Source organism: Ixodes scapularis, unplaced genomic scaffold (assembly GCF_016920785.2).
Source record: "Ixodes scapularis isolate PalLabHiFi unplaced genomic scaffold, ASM1692078v2 PGA_scaffold7__128_contigs__length_106722199, whole genome shotgun sequence".
Taxonomy (NCBI): domain Eukaryota; kingdom Metazoa; phylum Arthropoda; class Arachnida; order Ixodida; family Ixodidae; genus Ixodes; species Ixodes scapularis.
The window spans coordinates 101,269,030-101,289,581 of record NW_024609882.1 but is presented as its reverse complement, the minus strand read 5'-3'; the positions used below and the strand labels follow the sequence as shown (position 1 = coordinate 101,289,581).

General features: G+C 47.1%; 1 protein-coding gene across 2 annotated transcripts in view; it reads left to right on the top strand.

The window, feature by feature from the left end:
* Nucleotides 1-15,795, top strand: part of LOC8041194 (flavin-containing monooxygenase 5) — a 107,722-nt gene extending 91,927 nt beyond the window's left edge. For both annotated transcript variants that reach the window (XM_029987162.4, XM_029987161.4), the window contains exons 4-6: nucleotides 3,958-4,284; nucleotides 9,928-10,128; nucleotides 13,948-15,795. In XM_029987162.4, the coding sequence (XP_029843022.2) occupies nucleotides 3,958-4,284; nucleotides 9,928-10,128; nucleotides 13,948-14,391 (972 nt within the window). In that variant the 3' untranslated portion in view covers nucleotides 14,392-15,795. The remainder of the gene's footprint in view (nucleotides 1-3,957; nucleotides 4,285-9,927; nucleotides 10,129-13,947) is intronic.
* Nucleotides 15,796-20,552: the final 4,757 nt, after the last annotated feature.

Below are 20,552 nucleotides of genomic sequence, written 5' to 3'. Positions count from 1 at the left end.
AAAAAAAATCGATCACATGGCTTTTTAGTCGGCACACTTATACAGGGTGCTTATCACCATAAGCATACAGTGGCGAGGCTTGTTCAAACCTTTTTTACTTTCGTTTTACTTAAAGCAACAACAAGCTGTACAAATAAAGGGGGGGATTCATAACATTACATATAATCTTTAGTATTATAAGCTCACAGAAACGCTTATGGTAATAAAAGAAAAACTCAGTTTATGTGAGGTTAACAATACTTTTGAGAATTCGCAATTCGTTTATCACAACCCCGAAAGACCCGTCTGTCTTTTGAGCCTTCATCCACAAGTTGCGGAACTGAATATATTTCAGAAGGCGCAAATAATTTCATTTTATTTTTCTTTGTGACACGGTATTGGACGAGGCGTGCTGCTTTATTTTAGAGGAGGACAAACCCAGGCTCTTTCGGAGCCACTACACAGGCAAAATCATCAGCACTTGCAGGAATTTTCAGTTTTGACGACCTGAGGTGTTGTGCAAGAGGTCTGTGTGCTTTAAAACTCCTCCCCACGCCAGAACACTCACGTTTGCGGTGCCCGCGGGAGAAGAAATCAATTTGGTCACGTCTCGTCTCTTTGCCATTTCGTGCAGATGAGACCTATTCTTGAAATGACTAGCCGTCCCGTCGGAGGTGTGGACAAGTTTGTGAATATTGGAATGACTTCCTCCAGCCACTCTTCAACTGCGCGCAGAGCGTACAGTGCATGTGCTGTATTGTGCACGATGTCGTCGCTGAGGGCTCCGAAACGGTAGATACTGCTCTCCGCTATATCTACGCAGGTGAAGATAGCGACCATTTGGTTCTTCCAATGAAAGCATTGTACCGCTTGCGGAAGAACGGCATCTTTCCGCAAAATTAAAAAGCAATACGACGGTACGAGCCTTGAGATGCGACTTTTCTGAGCTCATAGGAAGCCGCTGAGCATGTCAGAACAATTAATGGGTGAACTACTTCGTAACGCACCTTGTGAGCTCATTGCAAAATGCGTTACTTTCCACTTATTTATTCAGCAGATTGCCAGATTCCCGCAAAGCTACGACCATTTCTTTCTCTTCCTTGACTGAGAACGATGCCAGGGTTAAACCATCTCCTTTTGAACACACCCTGCAGATCCGATAAACGTACTCCTGAGTCGGGTTAGAACGTAGTCAAATGCTTTTAATGTATTTCGAGACTAAATTCTTGGCTGTCCACGCTTGGTATTGCTGCCAGGTAAAAAGTCAGTTTCTCTCTGTTGGTTTCAGCAAACAGTGTCCAGCAAACTCAGATGAGATACCAGGTATGTGTACCGCATAGAGCCTGCCAGTGAAGCAAAACGAGAGGGAAAGGCTGTCGCTCTCACAGGCGCGGCAACAGAGCTTAAACTCTCGTAACAACTCGTGGACAGGTTTTATGGCTTCTTCCTCTCCATTACGTGCATGGTTCATGATATGGTTGTCTTTTCTAATATATATAGTGTCCCTGTGTCCTTGTGTGCTGAATAAACAATCACGACAGCTATCTAAAAAGAGGTTTCGTGTGACATAAGCTGCCTGAAAAAAAAAAAAAAATCACTTGCGTTTTTGGACGTGCTCGACGGGCCCTCGCTTAGGAATGTTTCCCCACGAGTGGCGAAGTATCTGACGCGAAACTTTTCAAGTGTCCTATATATGTTTTTTTTAATCTCATATGACAATGTTTAAACAATATTTAAGACAGTTTCATTTTCTCTAGTTTACTAAGTAAACAAACTGAACATGCGGAAGAACCCTATAACATATTATAACATAAACAGTATTAATGTATAAGTCTTACCAAACTGCGTGAATTCGAAAAAAAAGAAGCTTTGATCATTTTACAAAAACACATATTATTTAAGTAAGAAAAGGAAAGGACACAGGACATGCGTCGTAGAATGGAGGCACAAATTTATGTATTTCTTTTTAAACGCATTGCTTATTCTGCCGAAACCATGAATGTAACATAATTTATTTTTATATTTAAGAACACATTAAAAACCTTTCACATAAAAAATTAGAAAAAATATTTTTTGTTAAAATTACGTAGAACTTTATACTTTTAGCGTTTCTTCTCAAGTTTGCATTGTTGTTTTTGTATGTAAACTATACTAAACTTAAAAAATATGTATTTTTCTTTCTAAATAGGCCTGAATACAAACTTACATTTGATATGGTTCTTATGTCATAACTGATTGTACTTAGAAAATTGCTTCGATTCAAACTTGCGCCATTGTTTCAAAGGTGTAAGTTTCAAGAGGATAATTTCAGAAAATAAAATCAAAACAAGAGAAGTATAACCATTCTACAGAAAGTATTAATACAGTGAAAAAGTTATAAGCTTTGTGAAAAAAGAATCTAAACGTTGCGAGACTTCAAAATATGTCAATCGTGAAAACTGCAACAATTGCTAGACCTACCTTGTGCCCTTTTAAAGCACGTAACTCAAGAACAAGAAAGTTTCCGTAGTTCTAATTTGCAGTTTTGCTCTAGCAACAAATTTTTTTTATCAACATTTGTTTTTTTCAGAAATTTGTGTGGCTCCATTATTTTTCCTATGCGAGATTTGAGATGAAATCTGTCTAATAATATTTTTATTATTAGTAGTAGTAATTCTATTAATATTATTATTATTATTATTAAACGCCACTGCGAAAATGACGCGGGGGACATTTTTTAAGGTAAATGTAAACACTGCGATCTGCTTTTTGCAAAATAATAAAAAAAAATACCTTACGCAAGAAAATTTGTTTTTTGTTCTCTGTTCTTGAAGTGGTAGATGCTAGTTTTCACAACTAATATTTCAAAACTATGTACTTCATCATCATCTGTGTTGCGAAGCGTACCGAAAATAAAAATGAAATTCACTGTTCATACGAGAGCTATGACCGGAACATTTAAACATTTGTTTTTATATAAAGCCTTAAGCTCGCATTGTACGTCAAGCTTCACTAAACACAACTCATGTATCATTTCATGATTGCGTTATGGATATAAATTTCTGTTTCCCTGTGTATTCCTCGAATGCCAAACATACGGTGAAATCGGTGTGTCTAACACGTGCGCACACACACAACTGCAATCTCGGCTCTAGCACACACACACACACACACACACACACACACACACACACACACACACACACACACACACACACACACACACACACACGCATTAAAATTATTCCGATATGTATCTGTGTCCTGCAACTAGCTCATGTCTACGGGCTCTCAGGACATATCCCGCGGAAAAGATTTTTGTTGAGAAGTAAGCGCATTTATTTTCTTAGTTCTGATTGATTAGCCGTAGGTTGTTGAAAACAACTAACGGCAACGAAGTACACTTTACATGGAGTATTACAGAATATGGTTCAGGAAAGGGGAGATCTCTGGTAGTTGATATTGAATTAAAACTATGAGCATCATTTCAGTATAAGCGTACAAGACATAGAAGTAAGATCAGACAATAAACTAAAATTATAGGCGGTGCAATGCCGGATCTAGAAACCTAGAAACATAGCTTTACGGTGTAAGAGGCTTCTCGACAAAACTACGATATGTAAAGATGCATTACCCTTATAGGAGCGTGTTTTCAGCCAGCGGCATTTTTTTCGTGCAGAAAATGACCATGGGTAATTGGGTATAAACCAATTAATCAATAAATCAAACAATCAATCAGTATTTTTATTACTGTAAATGCATATACAGGTTTAAAGAAAATCATCTGGGCCCATAAGCAATTTTATCCATTCGATCATGTCGACCGATTACCTAGACTTAGTCGAAAGAGCCTCGGTCATTTCACGGTGCCGTGCACTTTCCTTCTCACTTAGCAATGGCTGCCATCTTCCTCTTCTACATCTGTGGCCGCTACAACTTCTGAAATCATTTAAGGGTGTGCGGAATCCTCTACTCAAGCTTATATTTGGTTTCGCGCAGACGTACCTGTCCACGAGGCGAGGCGGCTGGATTGCACGCCGCGTGGGACCCAACGGGGTGCCGATCGACGCATTCTTATCCACGCGTCTCAAAAACTACATCCGGCACTTGCTTCCCGAGTCCGTGACCAACGAATACGCCGAGAACTTCTTGAACGGGACCTTCAACCACGAGGCGTACGGCCTCAAACCTAAGCACCGCTACAACGCGCAGCACCCAACCATGAACGATTCCCTGCCCAACAAGATCCTCAGCGGCTTCGTTCTCGTCAAGAAGGACATCGTGGAATTCACAGAAGACGGCGTCCTCTTCGAGGGAGACGACGAGGTGAGTCTGGAAACTTGCCTTCGACACTGCGGAAAATCAAATAGACCTCTGACCAAGCGTGCTGCAGAGTCCGCGGCGCCTAAAAGAAAGCCGGGAACTGGCTGTATACGGTGCTCGACGTCTGCGTCTTCTGTAGAGGGGCGGTGAACTTAGAGCAGCGAGCACTGAAAAGAAAAATAGTTGGCAGATGCAAAAGCTAGCTTCCTTTGTCTCTCCCCTTCTCCAAAAGCAGCGAGAAAGGTGGTCGTCATCTTTCTGTGCAGAGGGAGCAATGACGTCAGTGACAGGTGTTAAGGCGCCGAACGCCGGCGTCGTCCACTAGTCTTAGCAATCGATGTCTTAAGCGCAAAACACATGCGCGTCAAAACTGTCCGATCCGACGTGCGAACTGCCGGAACGACGTCAGGGGGCGAGGGTATTCGTAGCACAGGAGAGCGTCGAAAATTCTCGCCCCCAAACGTCGTTCCGGCAGTTCGCACGCCGGATCGGAGTTTTACGCGCATGTGTTTCCCGCTTTACCCGCTCTATGACATTCCGAAATCCACCGGGGATTTACGAACCAGCACTTACTCTTCGAGAAAGGGGAGAGGAAATATATTGAATGGTATTTTGTCTTGGAGGGATAAAAACTACCAGACTTGCTCCAACGAACGGCTAACCCACATTCGAGAGGCCGTCTACACCGAACCGAGAAGCAGCAGAGGGGGCGGAGATTCGTCGCAAAGATGATCACTCCCTCTCACGCCGCCTCATCTCCTCCTCTCTTCCACTTGAGCGCCGTATACACCAACTCAACTCTCCTACGTCACGCCGCGGTGGTGGCGCGCCGGACGCACTTCCGGTCTGGGGCGGTGGGCAGAAGTCGCTGTGCCAGACATGCATTCCTGTGTTCCTTTGGAAGAAACGAGACAAAAAACCTGCCTTCTCGTCAAATGCTGCGATGGGGGCTTTACCAAGAGAGTCTGGAAAGGTTTGAAGATCAGTTTTCATGTGTTTTTGAACCCTCCGTTCGTCCGAGGATGTGGATAGCAGCCGTGAAAAGGGCAAACCAGACGCTATCGAACTACGATTGCGTGTGCGGGCCACAATTTGTGGTCGCCAGATGTATTTGCTTTGTTCCAACATGAACGAGAGAAAACCCCCAAGTTGTCCGGACCACCCACGGATTCTGTGCGTCTTCAAATTCAAACGGCCGCCTGATCGTTCGAACTTTCGTCTGCTCTTTCAAACTTGTCTGCTTTTTGTCGTCTGCTCGTTCAAACAAAAGCGGCCCGTAGACCAAACTTTGACCCCGTGATTGCAATAAGAAGTAATTGCAGGCCTCAAAAGACTTAAGTAGGCTCGGTGTAAACAGTAGATACAAGATGTTAATTATTGGTACCTGTGGCCATCACCGACTTGTTACGCTTGGTCTGTTCCCGCTTCCGATTTTCAGTATCGACGTCGATCATCGCCGCTACCTTTTACACTTTTGCAGCACGAGCGACGTCGCGACCGAAAATAGCTACAAGAATCTCATCATGGTTTTGGCGTCCATTCTGCAGCGTTCATGCGAATGAATCGCCGCACGTCAAATTATTTACGGAAAGTTTAGCGGCGTAACGAGCCTTGATAATTTCGCTCAGGCGATTGAAGTGGTGAGACATTGCGATGAGGACGTAGAATCGACAACTCCAACGCGAAAAAGAGTATGCAGACTCACACAGACGCCGACAACGTGACATTCGAATGGTTTGTTGACGCGGGACGCGGTGCTTCTTGCCCGTACTCCATTGCGCGTGCGTTCGAACTGTCGTCTGCTCTTTCAAACTTGGCTGCCTTTTGTCGTCAGTTCGTTCAAACGACAGCGGCCCGTAAACCAAACGTTGACCCGGCAATTGCGATAAGTACTAAGTGCAGGCCTCAAAACACTTTTGAAGGTTGGCTGGGGTAAATCGGCTAAGTGTAAACAGATACAAGAAGTTGTTGATCATTGTTACCAGCGGCCATCACCGACTTGTAATGCCCGATTCTACTTGCGGTTTTCAGTATCGATGTCCACCATCTCAGCTACGGTCCACGCTTTTGCAGTCCGAGCGACGTCGCGACTGAAAATAGCGAGCAGAATCTCATCGTGGGAGTCAGGCTTTAGCGCCCATTCTGCGGCGTCCACGTGAAATGAATCTCCGCACGTCACATTATTCACGCAAAGTTTTGCCTCGATAGTTTTGCTGAAGCCGCTCAAGTAGTCAGACATTGTTAGGAGGACGTAGAATCAACAATTCCAACGCGAAAAAGAGCACGGGGACTCCCACCGACGCCGACAACAACGCAATTTAATGGTTTGTTTATGGGCGAAGGCGGGCTTCTTGCCCACCATCCACCGCGCATGCGCGGCGCCGGTGGCGTCCGCTAGGGGCGCTCCGGTTTGTTTGTAAACATGAGTTGGTGTATAGCACCGGCTGTAGCTGGGGGCGACGGAGGATTCGCAGGCAAGTGGGAGAGGGCAGGAAAACAATCCGGCTGCCCTCTCTCGCGCTTCCTTCAGCATCACGTGGACGCTGCTGCTGGGGCGCACAGTTTATTCGCACAATTCGTTGCGTTCTTCGCGTTCGTCCTCTTCGAATTTTGGGGGAAATGCCTTTAGAGTTGCGAATTCTCCTTGTGGCCAGAGAGGCGGGTCCCTATCAAAGCGCCGAAAATCAAGAGGCCGAATTATGAAAAGGCCAAGCGTCAGTACGCGGAAAAATTGAAATGCCGAAAAATTGAAAAGCCAAAAAATCAAAATGCCGAATAATCAAAGTGGAGAAAAGACATAACGCCGAAAACCACGTGAAAAAGAAATTACGCACTTTGTGGCTAACACTTGTTTGTTTTCCGCCAGATCACTTTCCAGTGACACGAGCCTGCTTAACTCGTTCTGCAAAGGCACCAGTATCAGTAGATTAAACTCATGTAAAATGTTGTACTTTTCTATCTGTCGTAAAGCTAGGCATATTAGTCGGAGAGGAGAGTTCCGATTTGTCAGCAGAAAAAGCCTCTGACCTACTGCGACGGTGGGAGGGCAACTACCTGCTTGGGAAATCACGTCGCCGTTTTGCCGGAGGTAACACCGTTGTGATCATACCAAGTCCACCGGCATTCCCGCCATCCCTCTGGAATGCGCTTGCCCTCGCTCAGAACGGATTTCCAAGGGACAACTACGCCGTTGAGGTACGGCACAGACGATGGGGGATATTGGTTGGCGGACACCACGTAAGCGTCTTCCGGCTCATCACCACCATGAAAATGGAGCAAGTTAGAGTCGAAGACGACATCGAGGAAGCGATCAGAGGCCAACCCCGCCGTTCATAATGCAAGAAGTAGGAGTTGCGCGAAAATCGTTTGGCAGCTGCTCTGGGCAACCGGGACAATGTCGACGTCCTAAGCTTTCCTCAATGAAATGCACACAACTTATCTCTTTCTCAAATGCAATAAACAAGGAATCGTTCTGATATGCGACGATATATGCAGTAATATATTTTTCCTTTTTTGAATGCTGGAACCATGCGAAGGGAAGCTATACTTGGGAACAACCTTTCATGGCTATTAGAAAAGAGGGCGAAAGCTTGTGCACATCGGCCGGCGGAACCTCTTCGCTAACTTTGATCACATTGCCAAGAAACTTTATCTTCCACTATAACTATTTGATGCCAACATTTTGATGTTTCGGCATTTGGATGTTTCGATGTTTTGACTTTTCGGCTTTTAAATTTTCGGCTTTTGTATATTCGGTTTGTTCAATTTTCGGGGTTTTAAATTTCGGCGTTCCGATAAATCGGCATTTTGATTTTCGACGCTTTGAACGCCACCCCAGAGAAGCTACGCGGAAAACGTTAGCTCGCACCCGTATTACTTGTGGAGAGGTACCTAATCGAGTTGCAGCAAACAACATAACTATAACCTGCGTCGGTGGGAACGTCCACAGTTTTCTTTCAAAACAATACCAGGGTGTTCTAGCAAGTAGTGTATTCGCAGAATGGTATTAATATTTGGAGCTTGTGTTGCTAGTTCCACGCCCGCTTTGAAGTGCACAACTCGAAGCAGTGCTGGAGTTTCGAAAACGGTGTGCTAAACCTTTGTATTATCTGCTATCCAAAGCAACTCCTCCCTCACAAATATAGGATGCACCCTTTTATACAAAAAGTTGTCTCTTGAAATACGTAGGCCTCTGCCAAACTTATGATAATTACTTACCTGTTTTTGAACTTGAAAAAATAATGATGATGGTGCATTTTTACCGCAAACTTTTGATAATGAATTGGACCTTGCTAGCTATTAAAATAAAAAACATGAAATGCGACGAAGCCAGCTAATTATTAATCAGCTGACTCCTTTTTTTTTTATAACGGCAGCACGGATTTTAAAAGGGACTTTCCTGCGAAACTCAGTCCGTGATATTATTAATTAGAATATGCTGCTGTTGTATGGGACCCCACTCACTCGTCACTACTTGCTCTTATTTCATCCATTAAAAACTGCTCAGCTTGTTTTACATTGACAAACTATCATCGCACTGCCAGCGTTATCACCATGAAAAATACTTTAGGTCTGCCGTTTCAACTCAACGCCGAACAACCTCTCGTTTCTGTCTCTTTCACAAAATATTTCATCAAACCGTTACTCTTGGTCATAAAGTAATTACTCCATCATTCTACATATCTACTCGCATTGATCATAGCCATAAGGTTGGTATTCCAAATTTTAAAACTTCTTTATTTCAATATTCTTTTATACCACAAACATCTATAGACTGGAACCACCTTCCCGCCTCGATTGCTAACATCACTGATATTATTATGTTTAAAAATGCTATTACCAATATGAGCACTTTATAGTTAATATTTTACAACTCTCTCCCCTCTTCGATGTACTTACCTTGAGGGTGATTTAAATAAATAAATAAAATAAAATGACCTGCACACAAGCCTTGAATGTCATACTAAGACTGACGCCGTTTTCGTTTTTTTTTATTCCTCACAAGCATTTGACCGTATACCTCACCAACACCTGCTCTATCAGTTGTCATATCCTTGACTTGACCCAGTCACATTTGCATGGAAACTTGGCTTTCTCTCGTCCCACGTGCAGCTGACGTTCATTAATGACCAAAAATCTTCCCTAACAAACGTTTCTTCTGGTGTTCCGCAGGGGTCCGTTTTAGGGCCTTTATTGTTTTTAGTATATAAAAAAATTACCTCCCGAGCACTATTTCCTCTAAAATACGTCGTTTTGCAGATGACTGCATCCTCTATAACTAAGTAAGAAGTGTTCCAGATAACAACCAACGTCAAAGTGGCCTAAATGAAATTAATAATTGGTGCAATGACTGGTTGATGTCGCTAAACATCTCTAAATGCAAACTAATTCGCTTCACTAGAAAAACGTCTTTACTGTCCTACCAACATTGCCTAGACTCCGATATAATTGAGTCTGTTACTATGTATAAACATCTTGGTGTAAGACTAAAACCAGACCTTTCCAGGAATATTACATTGAAGCCATCACTGCTGACTCATCAAAAACCCTTGGACTAATAAGACGTAACCCATGGCAAAAAAGTGCTCGTTTGTAATCGAAAAAAGAAAACGCTCGCAAGTTCACCGGCATTGTTAAATGGCGCAGGTGACCAAGCTGGATGACGTGATCCTGGCCACGGGCTACCAGATCAAGTTTCCCATGCTGCCCAAGGACGTAGTGTCCGTGGTTGACAACCAGGTGCAGATATACAAGTACGTCTTCCCGCCCGGCCTCAAGCACCCGACCCTGGCCATCATGGGGCTGATTCAGCCAGTCGGCGCCATCTTCCCCATCGTCGAAATGCAGGTGCGTGCCCTTTCACTCGGTGTGTCGCCGTGACCTCCTTACAACGCGTTATATAGGGGATACTTGCTGAACGCCATATTTGAAGGCGATGTTTAGAGCGTACGCTCAGAACACGGTGGGAGATAATAGTCTTCAGGTGAGGACAGCGCGCTCCTCGCGACGTGCCCGATAAAGTTCGCTCTTCACTCTCTTTCAATATGGTTTCAAGCGGCGCCGGCAGGTGACTCGTCGACCCGTGGGCACGTAAAAGACGGCTCGTGCCGCCTCATGCTCCACACGCGCAGAGCTCCAGCGAGGTTGTCGCACCTTTAGAAAGACCACGGTGTACCGGGTTGTAATGGCAACGAGATATTTTTTTTCGCTCTCAAGCGTGTTTCACCTGCAGAGGTTTTGGCCCTAGAGCGGCGCGATTTCTGCCGTTGCGGCGCTCTAGCCAGCTCCAGCGGTTGAGCGGCGCGAGCGCCGCGACGGCAGAAATCGCGCCGCTCTAGGATCAAAATCGCTGCATGTGAAACACGCTTTGAGGGCCGCCCACACTAGCGAGAAAACGCGCGTGGCCCGCCGATCGCGGCAAGTAACAAAATGTCGCCGAAGCACAGTCAGCGCCACGAGCGCGTGCAGAGACACGCCCTTTATCTTCCCGCTTAACCGATTTATCGGCGCGCCGGGCGCGTTTTCTCGCTAGTGTGGGTGGCCCTTCACACAGTTTCGCCGTTTGGCCGCCGGTGACACTGTCGGCCGCAGGCACGGTGGCAGCGGTATGATGCAGCCTTTCGGATGCCCGTCGAACGAACACTATCTGATTCCTCGCTTCGCGCGTTCAGCCCCGCCGTGTCCTCACCCAAAGGGTGTATCTTACACCATGGCTCAGAACGAGCTCCCACTAATAGGCTGCTAAAATAAAGACCGTCAATCTTGATGGTGCGGAATGCACGTGGCGAAACAACTGTTAAAGCCTGCCATCAGCACGCGCTCAACAGTCCTGCACACGGGTATGGCGGCCAGTGCATACTTCCTATATAACATGACCATAGGGATAGCCCACCCGCTGAGTGGAACGCGAAGCTCCAGTCGCGTGTGGTCGCACACCTCGTCTTGGACCCTACTATTTCGCGCCTTCCCATTGGCTCCGAAGCCAATCCTGTCATCTCAGCCTTGCCGCCCTGCGCATTTTCCCACCATACATGATAGCCTGCTCATTGCACACCTTCTATTGGCGACGTGCGCGACCGAAAGCGTCGCTGTGGTCGGCCTTCCACGATTGGCCCAAAAGCTGACTATGACGTCGGAAAGGGTATACCAACGACGGAAATGAGAGGAATGAAAGAACTTTAATTTCGACGGTGTTGGCAGTGTTGCTTTGAAAGCGCAATGATTTCAGGCTTCTACCATGCTATTTACAAACACCATTGAACTTGTTGTTCGCAAGGTAATGACGTCACAAGGGGGAACCATAGGAGGGCGCCACCAAAAGATCTCGCCGCTAATAGTCGGTGGCAGGCCAAGAAATCAATGGAAGCTCCGTGTCTTTCACACTCTCGCCGCCCTCCGTCAGGTTTTTCCTCCGCGTGGGCAAGTGTTATCAAAGACAGCTGGAAAGCTCGCACTGGAAACGGAGCTTTTGCTGGGCTCTTAAAGGGATACTTCAACGAAATTTGGAATATTCCCGTCGTGTTCAAAAATAGGTTGAATATGATCCACAACATCCGTAAATGACAATCGCACGTTTGTATTTCGATCCTGGTGGCTGTATTTTTCGTTATAAACGGCCCACTCTGGCAAGCTCTCGGAGAAGGCCCAGCTTAGAGCACGTGACATCCAACGCAACCGTGACGTAGGTCGTCTCAAGACGAGCAAAGCTACGGCGAGGCTGACACCGAGAGGATGGCCTAGTCGTTTCAGCCACCGAAGCGGCTGCTTTTGTACAAATTTTGAGTGACGGGATAATCTTCTATAATCTTGTAGGGGGACAATAGAGACTTCTGCGACACACAAAAGGGATTCTCGGGAAGTGGGGAGTTCCTCCTTCCCCCCTTCTCTCGTCGTGGCCGGAGACGAGACAACCTCCGTCATTAGCTGTCAAGGTTCCTAGACGAGCATTACAAACAAGGCGTTAGCGACATCCACCAAGTGCTCTTTGCTAATTGTTTAATTCGTTTTAAAATTCCTTTTCGAAACTTTTTTAACAATATATTGGTATATTCCATGTGATACTGCTCTTTTGAACACATATAGACCAAAAAATGAGCGCCGAAATTTCGTTGTAGTATCCCTTTAAAAGGGTATTCACACGAGAGAGAAATCTCGGCGATTTCTCCCCGGCACGCGCATCCCACGTAGGAAACGTCAGGCTTTGCAATGTGCAAAAGCTGCGCGTTTTCATCTCGTGATGCGCGCGTGCCGGGGAGAAATCCCCAGGATTTCTCCCTCGTGTGAATACCCCTTAACCTATCACCGACTATAGAGGGTAAGATCGTACTGCCTAGTTTTCTACGTCACCTGCCGAAAGTCATCTCGAGGCAAACGCATGGTCATGACTGTTGCATTCGGCTGAGTCTCGTGTTAAATCAGTAGGGACATGAACCACTGCCGAACCCTGACGCAGCCCTCGTGGCTAACCTGCATCGCGCGCTCGCCCAACACCTCATAGATAACAAAGCCGTAATGATAAGAGATATGTCGTCATCAGCGGAGGCCAACGCTGGGCACAGATTGGACACGACGATTGCGTCAACGTTCGGCTCAAACTTGACTCGAAGCCGACCGCCTGGCCCAGCACTCGTTTTCAATCTGTGTCCAGCTTTGTTTGGCCTTGGCTGGTGACGATAAAATGTCAACACTACGGCCTTGTCTTTACTGAAAATCGCAGGTAATCGAGCACTTTGCCACCTGGGAGACATTGCTTTGTGAAGTGCGCTTGTAAAGAGAAAGTGGAAAGAGCGCGACGTCAGGACACCTGGACAATCGATAAACGGATGTGTGCATAACAGGATATTGAACTTCGAGGAAGGGTTTTGCTTCAAGATTTGGGTGACGCTGTTGGCATTGCTTGTTCATTAAATAGAGGTTGTCTTCATGCTTCCAACACACTGGTGTACTTAAAAGCATTGGGGTCGTTCCAAGCCTGCGTAGTGCTTTCTATGCAAACTCAAGATTCTGTCCCACTTTCCATGGCACCTTGGTGCGCTGATAATGGCAAACAGGAAGTCCGGGTCTGTAGAATGAGGTTAAGCAAGCCTTTCCGATTGTGATACTGATACTTTTAAGGTGTGGTCGGCACACCCGAACAGTATCTAAAACAAATATACTAGAACATAGTGATATCGGCTGTCTTCCAAACTGAGGCAACATAATGAAGAACGAGCTAAAGGAAATACATATTCGTATGCATACGCCGCATTTTACTGGCAATCAGGCGAATAAAACTACCGACTTGCCTCGCGAAAACAATTCACAGGGTGCTATGAACCGATGCCGGATAGATAAATGGAAGCATATCACCCAATCCACTAATTCGGGCGGCGAGTTGTGCCATCTGGCCAATGCCTTTAATGCCCATATTTTATTTAAAAAAACAAAACAAAAAAACACTCCGTCTCAAAAACAGCGTCGTCAAGTGGGGCTCTCGAGAAACACTAATTACGTTCTGTCGGTAGGGTCGGGAAACATTTCAACGATAGAAAGCTTTGCCTTCCGTAAATTTCCATGCAATGCGGTAATTTAAGCGATGTAATTATCCTACTTAAGCGAATGGCGCCTCATTTACGCTTCGCAGACCAGTTAATATTCGTATTCTTACAATTCTAAAATGTCCCGCAGGCACGATGGATGGCGCAGCTGTTGGCGGGGAATCGGAAGCTGCCCTCGGAGGCGGAGATGTACGACGACATCGCCCGCAAGAGGGCCGCCCTTCGTCGCCGCTACGTAGACTCTCCCCGCCACACGATCCAGGTGGACTGGATCGACTACATGGACGAGCTGGCCGACCAGTTCGGCGCTCGACCCAAGATACTCAAGTACCTTTTCACCGACTACGAGCTGTTCAAGGCGCTCTTGGGACCCTGCGTCCCTTACCAGTTCAGGCTCGAGGGACCGCATTCTTGGGCAGGAGCCCGAGACGCCGTCTTGGGAGCCCGGGAAAGGATTCACTACCCGCTCAATCGCAACTGCACAAGCTTCAGCACCAAGAAGGGAGTCTCTCCGGCGTTTTATATGGTCGTAGCCGCATTTGTAATCTTCATTGCGTACCTCATGTCCAGCTAAGGGTGACAAACTCGTAGATCTGCCACGAAGCTGTGGGAAGATGCAAATGCGCACAATTTCAGCGCGTTTTTCACAGCGCATGCTCGGAACAAGCTCTCATATATTGTGTGTAGACATTGTTAGCCCCCAGCGCAGGTTCTCGCAGCAACAAAAACTGGCCATGACTGAATGCTATCCTCTCGAACATTATTTTGTTTTATACAAAGTTCTGTACGGACATGAAAAATAGTCACTCGCCCCTCCCCGCGTCACCTCGGTATTCGACTCAGTCAAGGGCATATGGAATAAAGCAGCGTGCTTACGAATCCTTCATTCACTCGAACGCCTTTCCGGCGCCGCTAAGTTTTAGAAGTCTCCTCAATATCAAAATTAACATCTGGTTCTGAGCAGTACAGAAATGTGGGTCACCTGGCGTCACCCGAAGTCCGCAGATCTCTGGGCTCAAGAGGCCTTTTTATGTACTTGTGCAATTGTCGCGATACAGCTATGTTAATAATGACTTAAGATGTTTTTTTTCCTCTTAGAATATCAGTTTCTATGTGTTTATTTGATCACAACCGAGAACTTTCAAGTTCCTTACGAGGAATAGATAGATAATTGACAGAAATTGCACTACATTGTTTTCATGTGGTTTAAATTGTCAAGCCATTTTTATTTGTGCAGTCGCACGTTTCCAGGTCTACGCAAGTATGGGGCAATGCGGCTGTTATAGTTATTTTATCACTTTCATTCTGTACACTCTAGTCAACACTAACTCGCTGTTTTGTTATTACATGCAGAACTAGCGCATGTGAGCCAAAACACTTTCCTGACGTGGGAGGTCTTTCGTATCCTTAAAAGCCGAGGTTGAAATAAACTTAATGAGACGATATTGATATTTTTGCTTTATTGCACAAGCGCCGGCATGATTTGCCTAGCCTTTGACGTCTGTGTCTATTTTTATGTCAACTCACAGGAAATCAGAGAAATAGTATGGTCTGTGCAAAGTGAAGGGCTTCCGTTGTCCACCACTTTGAACCACCCCGAGACTGCGGAAATACCAAAATTGGGTCCAAGAGAAGAGAAGCAGAACGTCTCTCTTTTTTAGACGTTCGCTTTCTCTTCGCTTGGTGCCAACTCGAGTATTTGCTCAGTGTTCGGATGCTTTACTATGTTCAGTATACAGCAGCTCACTTGCACCATTACGTTCTGTTCGTAGTCCATCAACCTAAAAAACAAAAATATGTGTGTATATATATGAAACTTTAGTTCGTGTTTTTCTTTTTCTAGACTCGTGAATTCGTTTTTTACGTAATATGTTTTATTTGAAAATTTTAATGAATGATTTTGTTATTCACGTTGTGTTTTGGGTACATGCTGTGCTTCCTCGTCACGTTTAATTTTGAAATAAAAAGTTGGAAAAGAGTTGTTTCTAGAGTTCTCTTTATGACGTGAACTAGATCAGGCAAAAACAATCATGACAGCCCTGATTTCTTTTCAAGAAATATATATCATACTCCTCTTCAATTTCACCGATATATATTTTTACAATTAGTATGTATGACTACGTACTATGGAAAACCAAACAATATTCCCTCCTCGTGTATAAACTTGGCTGGCCTCTCATTTAGCACCTAGCACCGGGGTGTCGAACCGTAACCGTAACTGAACTGTAACCGGAACTGAACCGCTTATTTTACTTGAACCGGAACAGAGTCCGAACCGAAATGTTCCGCGTCATTTAGAAGCTGAACCTGAACCGGAGAAAAACAAAAGAACCGTTCCAAACCGGTTCTCCTAACGGTTTCGGCTCGCATTCGCACGACAAACCTGTGCGCCGCGCGCAAGAAATTTTGAGAGGGTTAGCGCTGCGAGGCGAGGTCGTTCTACTTATGCAACAATTTTTGGAAGCATATCTTAGAAAAACGAAGCTCAATAACCGCTGTTACTGACTGTCACCAAATCCACCTTAGCCGCCCAAATTCATCGCGTCCACGCGCCTGGCAAGAAGTCGCCGCCACGTGCCCACGGAAGGACGCATTGGGCCGCCACGGAAACAACAACGCAGCATAAAATTCGGGTCTACGACGCCTGATCGAACGCCATTTCATTCCGACATTCTTTGGTGAACGGGCTCGTTTTATCGAAGCTCGGTTTAGAGAAATCGGAAGTAGAAATGGTTTAGGTTGTCTTGATCTCGGACCTCGATGGAGCATGCTGAGCTACCGTCGGGAACTGGGGAACATCGTGAAAGAAGTGGTCAGGAAGCTGGTTGGAGTTGATGGCTTGTTGTGGAGGCCAAGGGTGGAGAGTTAAAGGGCCCCTGAAAAGAAAAAAAGAAGGTGTTAGGACACGCGTCTAGTTAGGACACGCGCTTCAAAAAAATAAATTTACGGGTAAAAAAATTCTAAGGCAATATTGACGGCACGAGACGCTATATAGTCGTCAGTCAAACCCCTTTCCATTTGTTTTCTTTAACGAGTTAGAGGGGCTTAGAGTGATAAACCGGGGTTCCGGTCTGCACACGAAAGTGACCCCAATAAGGCCGCTGCCATTGTACGCAAATTTGACCACTCGTCATGTGACCGAACCAAATACGTGACGTCACGGGAAAGATGGCAGCGCCCAGGCAGCGGCTGGCCCCAGCTGGGCCGGAGCTTGTCGGATGCTTTGTTCGTTGTCGTTCGTGTCGGCGAATTCATTTCAGACGCGGAAGGCGTCATATAAGGCCGATCGAAAGCGATTTGAGAGTTCAGCGTGATCTCTGACGTAGGTGTAATGTGAAAATAAGGAGGAAGGGTGCGCATTTCGCTGGTGACCGACGGGACTATTGCTGCGAAAGAGACAATCGCCCTACGTTGCTCGAACCTCGGATTGATTCGGATACCGCTAGGATAAATGTTAAGGCGACGTTTCTGTGCTCTTGTTGACCATCGGAATCTTCGAGGTCTGCGGTGAAGCTCTGGTCAAGGCGAGCGCGTTGAACATGAATACATAAAGTTTAAAGAATAAAACACAGAGGACAAGCACAGGACAACCACTTTCTTTCATATAGCAACGATGTTTATTTTGGGCAAAGACATTGCACCCTGAGCGAAACCCCGACAAGATAGGTTGATAAGGGGGAAGGCTAACAGGGAGATGGAAAGGGTGATATGGGGGAGGGAAAGGAAACTTCGGAGATGGAAAGGTGATAAAGGGGAAGGGAAACTGGGTGATGGAAGGGGTGATAGGAGAAGGAAAAGGGGAACCACGAGGTACGGGCAGAGCTACAGGGATGATGTGTATTTACGGGGAGTTGCGATATTTCTCAAGTTCAGGCTTGAGGAATTCTAATTCCCGTGTCGTTGTTGAAAAACTTTATTGAGTTGAAAGATTTAGGAAAGGGACGGGGAGAAAGGGGAAGAAGAAGGAGAGAGTGGTTGTGTGCCCCTATTCCGGGGCTCCAAGTGCGGAGTGAACTCGGAGTGCTCGGGCCACGAGCAGCCTCTGCTCGCTAGCCGTCGCGTACTTGAGTCCCGCTTCCCACTCCTCGAGTTTGGGCTCCTCGACTGGAGCCAGTCCTGGGAGGTTCTTGCATGCCCAGACAACGTGATAAACGCCCACCCAGGGCTCACCCCAGAAGGGACAGTCCGCCGTGGCGTACCGCTCTGGGTACCACAGATGTAGCTGGATCGGTGTGACGAACGTGTCCGTCTGAAGTCGTCTCCACGTGAACTCTTCTTCTTTGCTGAGACCTTTGGCCGGCCCAGGATATTCTGCCCTATGTGTTCGTAGAGCCTTTAAGGCCTCACTGTAAGTGAGCGCACTGTCCAGATCCCTCTGGGGCAGAACCGAGTCCCGGTATAACGCACCTCGGGCCACAGCATTCGCCGCCTCGTTTCCGACTTGCCCCATATGGCCGGGGGTCCAGATCAGATGTACTCACTCTACTGCGGTTTTGCGGAGGAGCCTTAAAGCTGGTTGACCCACGACCCCTCGCGCAAAGTTTTGACAAGCTCTTTGTGAATCCGAAATTATCGTCGCACGAGGATTGCAAACCACCGTCAATGCTATGGCCGCCTACTCCACTTGTTCAACCGTCTGCGCTCGTATGGAGGCGACGCGTCTGATCTGCCCTTGCGCACTGGCCACCGCTATTGCAGCCACCCCCAGCACCGGACCGGCCCCATCCACGTACAGGGTTCCCTCTCTGCTGTCCCAGGAACGCGCTAGGGCCACCGCTCGCGCTTGTCTCCGTTCCGCATTCCTATCCGGGTGCATGTTGCGGGGGATTCTACTGATCGTGAATCTCTGCCGGGTCTCAGCCGGCAGGTCTTCCCCCGCGTCTCCGGGCCCGTGAGAACCGCCGGGTACTGCCATTCCCAGTTTGTCCAGAAGCCACGCTCCATTCACTGTGGAAGAGAGTCGCTTCAGCTGTGACACTAGCTGAGCTTCATGAAGTTCTTCTATGGTGTTATGCACCCCAAGTTTAAGCAGTTTCTCGGTCGCCGTACGCTCCGGTAGCCCCAGCGCGTTTTTGTAAGCTCTCCTTATCAGTACGTTTAGCTTTTGCATCTCCGCCTTGTTCAAGTTCAGGTACGGAGTGCCGTACGTCAGTCTGGCAATAATGAAGGCCTGGACCAACTGTATTGCCTCTTTCTCCTTTATACCGTGTCTACGGTTCCTAATTCGCCTCATCATACCGCACACCTGCGTGGTCATGGCGTCCAGTCTGTCGATTGTCGACTTGTTCCCCCTCCCCTGCTGTAGAAGCTGGCCCAGAATCCGAACCTCCGCTGGTTTTGGGACCCGGACCCCATCTATCACCACGTCAATGTGATCGACTAGCTTATCGCGAGGGTTTCGGAAGACAAGAAGCTCAGATTTCTCCGGGGCGCACTTAAGCCCGCATCTCATAACGTACTCTCCGACGATATCCGCCGCCGCCTGAAGCTTCTCTTCTATTTCCGCGTCACTGCCCTCCCTGCACCACAGGGTGATGTCATCCGCGTAGATGGCATGCTCCACGTTCGGAACCGCCCTCAGCGCTTCTGGTAGACCCCGCAGCGCAAGGTTGAACAGCAACGGGGAAAGTACTGCCCCTTGAGGCGTACCCCTGGAACCCAGTCTGTATGTCCCAGATTGCATACTTCCCAACGTCAACGTGACTGTCCTGTCCGTCAAGAAACTGCACATATCCGAAGGTTCTTCTCCTGCAGTTAACTGTGCTGAGACCCCTAAATATGCTTTCGTGCGAAACATTATCAAACGCGCCTTTCAAGTCTAAAGCTAGAAGGCCTCTCGTTTGGCCGCTCCTCGGATTCTCCAGTATATCCTTATATACCCACAAGAGTATGTCCTGCGTCGATGTGTGAGGTCTGAACCCGAACTGCGTGTTCGGAAGGAGTTGTTCCTTGTCTAGATACTTCATAACCCTGGAGTTTATGACTCGTTCGAACGCCTTGCCCAGGCAAGATGTAAGCGAAATCGGCCGCAGATTTTCTAGCTTGAGCTCCTTTTTGGGTTTTGGAATGAAGCGAATGTCAGCAACCTTCCAACTATCTGGAGTAAGCCCGCGCTCCCAGAAATGTTCGTTGAAATGGCGTACCAGCTCTTTCAGATCCCCTTCCCCTAAGTCGTAGAGGAGTTTCGCTGTGAGGGAGTCCGGTCCGGGTGCTGCGCCCTTCCTCATAACCCCGAGCTCATACTCCAGCTCCGCGACAGTAATTGGCCTGTCTAATTCAGGGTTTTCCTGCCCTTCATACTCCACGATTTCTCCTGTGGATTCCAAACACAAATACCTTTCCGCCAGCCGATCCATGATCTGCTTGCGGTCCCCGGGTAACTTATGTATCAGTTCCGCTAAACGGCCGCCCGTCACCGCCTTTGCCCTACTCGGATCAATTAAGGCCCTAAGCATCCTCCATGCCTGAGCCGTGCCTAGGCTTCCCCGTATAGAGTCACACAGGCCATACCAGTTCTTCCTAGCCAAGTCCACCGCATAGTCCTCGGCCAGCTTTGTGAGTGCTTGAATCCTCTTCCTCAGCTTCTTGTTGTAGCGCTGTTTCTTCCATCTCCTGGTCAGCCCGCGTCGTGCTTCCCAAAGATGAAGCAGACGCGTGTCCACTGCTGGGGTCTTCTCTGAGAGTTCCACTTCAGCCACGAACGGCTTGACACTGGCGATCACCTCCGAAGACCAA